Here is a 6,000-nt window from a genome sequence, read left to right as displayed (position 1 = left end):
CCACGCACGCGGTCACGCGCACCGAGGGCGCACAGCACCACGGGGCTCACCCCGCCTCGCACGTGGTCACGCGCACCGAGGGCGCACAGCACCACGGGGCTCACTCACCACGCACGCGGTCACGCGCACCGAGGGCGCACTGCACCACGGGGCTCACTCACCACGCACGCGGTCACGCGCACCGCAGGCGCACAGCACCACACATACCACCGGGCTCGCACTCTGGGGCTGCCTCGTGTGGGGCCAACAGTGCAAAGCAGGGCCGTCCAGGGGCAAAGCCCCCACCCAGCCTGGCAGAAGACGTCTAGCCACCTGCAGACAGTGCGACACACCCACTCAGAGCACGCGTGCAGGCGGAAGGGCTCAGAAGGGGAAGGACGCGTGCACACACTCTGACTCCGAAGGCAGGTCACAGGTCCCCGAGAGTGGGTCTCTGAGCTCTGTGAGCAGGTTCCTGGCAACGTGCTGCTTCTATTCCCCCAAATGCTCTGCCACGGACTGATCAGGCTGTGTGAAGATGCGTGTTACATCAAGAAGCTACGTTATTTTTAGTAAATAAATGCAAAGTTAGAGAACATTAACAGGAAGGAATTTTAAACAATATTTCATTACAAAAGAAACATTAAGAGTTATTTCCAGAGTAACAGCTTCATTAAATAACCATTTCTTGGAGAAAAATGAACTCAAAGTAAAGCTGACCTCTGCAGAAGTTGGTAAGGGAACCTCTGGAAGACGCCTCACCAGACTGCCGCCTCCCGGTCAGAGCGGCTCTGCAGACGCCGGTGCGGACACTTTCTGCGCAGATCCGCAAAGGGCAAAACCCCCAAAACTCCAGAAAACCCCACATGTTTGTAAGAAAGTGCTTTCCACTAAAAACACAATCTCAAGAAAATGGAGTCGACCTTAGTCGACACTTGATTTTGTTCTAATTTCTTCAGCAGCACCAGGAACCCCACTCCAAGTGGGGTTCGAATGCCTCCCTTCCCACAGAGAAGCCCTATCTGTGGCGGCTCCAGAAAAAGGCGGCCACAGAGACTTCCAGACTTCGGGGCAGGACAGACAGCTTCACGGTTCCTTGGCAGAAACACCCAGACAATCAACCTGTTGCTACTAATCAATCCTGGAGAATTTCCAAGAGAAATTGGAACTATGTGAGACTTCCATTATTTGTTAAGTTTTAACCTACAGAAAATGCAACTTTATATCCTTAACTCAGTGTGTGGCCCGCCTTACAAAATGAGCCTATGGTGAACGGTGCACTCATCTCCCGAGCGAGCCTGAAACGGCGCAGCGGTCTGGCCCTGGGGGGGAGGGGCCCGTGCCACGCAGCAGCGGGGGTCCCCGGTCCACAGGCCGGCACCTGAGGAAAAGCGGGTCAGGCGGCTGGAGCGCAAGGGTGGCCATGGTCAGGATTACGTTTTAGAACACGCTGAAACAGGCAGGCCTGGTCTGAATCTCAGAGGCAAGACTACGATGGAAAAATGATATGCCAAGGCATGTTACACATGTTCAAATATTATGATGCACAGAAAGTGGAATTTGTTACAAAGCACTTATTCTATATCAAACTGTACCCATGCCTCCCCGTGTGCAAAGGTTTCCTCCTTTATGTTACCGCACAGCTTCTAGAGCCTCTACGTCGGCCAGAGGACTTTCCTCACGCGGGCCCCGCCCGCTCACCACGATTTCACCAGGGCCACAAGACCCAAAGCAGAAACAGAGCAAAGCCAACTACCGCTGACAGAAGGGGGTGTTACCACATCTGGGGGTTAGTGCCAATTAACTCCGTGTTAGCAGTTCTGTCCTAACCATCCACCACCTCCCTTCTTACACCGTAAAATCCCCACACCTGGTCCCTGCCTGGGAGTAAGCGATTGAGCTAAATTAGAAAAAGCTGGCTTGCACATGCTGAGGCGTGGGAAACCCCGGCCCCCAGCAGCCGGAACTGTCAGGAGGCGGGGCTGGCCCAGGGGACCGTGTCCCTGAAACCTGGCCAGGAGGACCTTGCCCCAGTTGGATGTGCCCGCCAGCACTGTGGGGCTCACCCGGCACAGAGGGGCTCCTAGGTTGGCTTACAGGCCTTCATCCTTGCCCCAGTGGCTGCTTCTGGCTCATCCTGGTCACTCACGGTGACAGCTGACCTGCTGGTAGAGCGGAGGCTGTGGGCGCTGGGACCCAAGGTGGGGCGGAGGGGTGGGGGCAGGATATGTGTGGCCAGTCCCAACCCTCTTCAAAGACTGAGGACAGGACCATAGGATCTAAAAATCTCACTCCCAAAGCCCCTCTTCACTTATATAGATACTTCCTGTCTTCACTTTATAATTTTTCTGTCCCGAAAATTTCTAAACCTTAAGATTTTGGCTCATTGTTCATTAGACTTGAGGAGAGGAACCGGGCAGTTTTTTCCTGCCCCCAGTGATGCAGCAGTACTCCCCGAAAGCGGACATGGCCGCAAGAGCTCAGAGCACCAGGACCCCCAAGCCCCTACTTCAGGGACGGAGCCACACCTGAACCCCTCAGCCGGTGCAGCACCCTGACGTCACAGGCACGCGGCCTGCAGCGTCCGAGCAGCCAGTGGGCTCAGGCTCCCCAGGGCCCCAGGGGCCCACCCAGGACATGGAGAAGGGAGGGTTTCTGGATGTGCGCACAGTGACAGGCAAAGGCCCGCTGCAGCTCCCACGCCCATGCTGGACACAGGCCCGGTGACACAGGGGGCTTAGAACTAAGGGGCCCTGACGTCACAGCTGCACCATCGCAGCTCATCATGTGCTTTCCAGAAAGCGTACGGTAGTCTCTGTTCACTTGTCTGACCTTGTCAGTCAACTCAGGTGTTGGCTCAACTTTTTAGGGACTTCTGTATCCACTATCCCTGGAAATTCTACACCATTTCCAAGTTCCTTCTTGCTGAAAATCAGGGCAGCTATTAGAATACCATTAAGCTCAGTCCATTTCAAAATTCAAGAGTGTTTTAAATGCACCTTATCTGAACTCTCAGGGTAATTTTCTCCCTCGAGTGTGTGTGTGTGTACACATCCATACACAGATGTATGCACATATAGGTGCACGTTCTTACCATGAGTATAACAAATCACCATGTGAGTGAAGTAAGCCTCCGGCACACAGCTAGAATGATTTCAGTTGCCATAATTAGGGTCCCAACAACAACTTAAAAGGAACCGTCCGGGAAAATGTTTTTAGTGACCACAGACCATGTGCCTTTGGCATTTAGGCAACATGTTCTCAACTCGTCCTTCAAGAACACTGTATCAAACCCGGGTAAGTTTGAGAAATTAAACCGAAAACTTATTCAAGAAGACACAATGCTGCCACCCACTCTCATGTCAATGTCACCACCCGAGTTTACGGAGTGGCTAACTGTCCATGGACAAGCCTTGTTTTCTGTGCTGCTGGCAAGCAGATAAGTTTAAGTGCACAATAAGCTTATTGAAAAATTCACTGCTACTCAGATGTGTTCCTATTTAAACCCTTCAGCCAACAAGAGTTAAGAGTCGATCTGCATGCATCATTTTTATTGCCTTTGCCAAGAATTATGTGACCACGTGCCAAAACTAACACAAGCGTTGGGAATGGGTGGAGATCGTGAACCCTTGTCCTTATGGTGTGGCCGCAAGCTGCGCTGTTTGGATGATGTAAAAAATACCGAGTCAGGACAGTCGGTAAAACGAGCTGTGATGTAAGTGACAGTTAATCAGTCAAGCTCCCCGAACGAAACCCTAGCAGGCGGCGGAGTTACTGACCTCGCTGGAAAACGGGATGGTGGATCGCAGGCAAGGGGAGGCCTTCGAGGACCGCCGGCTCGTGGAAATAGGCATGCAGCCAGGCCGTGCACTGCTTCAGGGGCGCCGTCATTTCCCCTGGGCCGCCGAGCGGCTCCGGAAGAGCGGGGGCCTCCGCGGCGCTGCAAAGTAAGAACAGGAGCTTAATAAGCCTCTAGGCCCTGCGTCCACACACGTGAAAAGCAAATGAACCCGTGGCCATCTCCCGGGTGTGGATGTCCACTGCGGCGCAGCAGCGGGAAGGAGCGCCGCAGGAGGGCGTGGGCCGTCCACCAGCCACACTTCCCCCTTCAGCTTCAAGAAACAGCGTATCCTAGAAAACAAGAGGCGATTCCGGGAAGGAACATCTTAGTTGGTATATGGGCTCTTCTGCCTGGACGTCTGCAGCCACGCAGGGAAGCAAGAGGAGACGGAGCGCGGATGGGCGGCACGGAAGCCGCGCCAGTGGGTGGCTGTCCGTCCTTTTGAGAGACCAACAGGTGCGCGTGTGCACCTCCCATTCATCTAGCAGATCCCCACGTGCTATCAACAGTGTGTTCCACAAATCCTGTTGAAGTAATTAAACTGCGTTTGGTCACCCTGGCCCTCCCACTGAATTTCAAAGGAACAGCACATTCATAATTTTCTATCACTCTGTGCTGCATTCTGGGCGATTTCCTCCGCGTCTGCTGTCCGTCTCCTGGCACTTATGCTGCAGAGCGTCTAATCTGTGTGGGGTTGTTGTGGGGGCTCCCTTCCCTCATGCTGCTTCTCTTCAAATGCCCCCCTTCATTCATTATCGTTACTTCTTCCTTTATCTCAAGCTTAAGCCCAGGGGGCTCGGGCTCTCTTCAGTCTGCACCCTGCCCTCAGGTCCCAGTCCTCCGTCTGGAGGCCTCCCGGAGCCACCTCCCCTCCGGCAGGTGCGCACTCTGGGATACGCTCTGCCAGAACGAGGAAACATCCCCTCAGAGAGGCTTTGCATTGCTGCTTCTGAGCCCTAGAGTTTTATGATGGGTCCAAGTTTTACTTCAGTTTCCAAGGACCCCACACCCACAAAAGCACTAGCCCAAGTCTGATTTCTTCCACTGACTTCCCTTCCTCACCTTGCAAGTTCTGGCACAGCTTCGTAGCAGCTTTGTGGGCCCGGAGGGGAGCGTGCGTCTAGAATTCCCAGATACTGAAGCTCTGGGGGCAGCGTATGTCTAAGCAGAGCATTTCCTGACCTTTCGTGTCTCCCTCCCTGCATGGAGAGGGTGGGTGTGTGCGTGTCAATCTCCTCGCACCCACCGCCCTCACGAGGCCTGAGCAGAGGGGCCACCACTCACTGGCTGCGTGGCCCAGCACAGGGACGAGTGTGGCCGAAGCCCCCAGGAGCGCGGGCTGGGCCTGGTGGGGACGGCAGCACGCACGGGGCGCTGCGGATCCAGAAGCGGGTTCCCTCGCGCTGCATGCTGAGGCAGCGGCTGGAGACCCTGAAGCAGGTCTTACAGATGACCCTGCACTGGAGTCCAAGTCTCTGGGCTGGCGTTCTGCAAAAACAAGGGCCTGCCCTGAGGTCCTGGATCTTTGCAGAGAGAAGCTTCCTTGGATGAGATGGGCAGAAATGCCCTATACACTGTTTTTCCACCAGAGAACAGAAAGTGGATCCGGGGGCCTTCTCACATACGGGCAGGGTGAGGGAAGGAACTGGAGAGTGAGCAGGAGACGGAGCCGGCCCACACGGCCAGGCAGCGAGGGCTGGCCACGGCCCAGCCATCCTGCGGCTCCCGCCTGGATGGGACAGGCCCAGGCCTGCTCGCTAGCACGCGGACGGGTCTCCAGTCAGCCTGGACCCCGCCACACAGGGCCCGCTCCCCGCTCCGTCCACAGGCGTGGTGAGGCCAGCAGGGCGGGGGCAGGGTCTCTCCGAGACGCCCCGGGGGGAGAAGTGGGTCTCCTTGCTGCCCCGCCCCCTCTCTCCAGCAGGACCTCTGGTCAGCAAAGGGGTGAGCCTTCCTGTGCTTGGCTTAAAAATTAATAGACTTGAGAGAGCAATTCCAGTCCCTCTGTCCTCCCACTGCTCCTTCCTTGCTGATAAACTGATGCTGCTGGAAAATAAAGATGGGCAAGAGTGTCACGTGCTGTTCCATCCTGGGCTCCCCGGTGGGGGGGGAGGACACAGGTCCACCGAGGGCGAGCCAGGCCTCCCTCCCGACAAAGCCGGCGTGGTCCAGGGGGCAGC

General features: G+C 55.7%; 1 protein-coding gene across 9 annotated transcripts in view; it reads right to left on the bottom strand.

Annotated features, from left to right (window-relative positions):
• MGMT (O-6-methylguanine-DNA methyltransferase) overlaps window positions 1-6,000 on the bottom strand; it is a 279,398-nt gene that overhangs the window by 41,578 nt on the left and 231,820 nt on the right. For all 9 annotated transcript variants that reach the window (XM_029932785.1, XM_029932788.1, XM_029932784.1 and 6 more), the window contains one exon: window positions 3,759-3,919. In XM_029932785.1, coding sequence (XP_029788645.1) covers window positions 3,759-3,919 — 161 coding nt within the window. The remainder of the gene's footprint in view (window positions 1-3,758; window positions 3,920-6,000) is intronic.

This window comes from Suricata suricatta, chromosome 2 (genome assembly GCF_006229205.1).
Source record: "Suricata suricatta isolate VVHF042 chromosome 2, meerkat_22Aug2017_6uvM2_HiC, whole genome shotgun sequence".
NCBI lineage: Eukaryota > Metazoa > Chordata > Mammalia > Carnivora > Herpestidae > Suricata > Suricata suricatta.
Note: the sequence above shows the minus strand (reverse complement) of the source record. Positions and strands in the feature narration are given on the sequence as shown.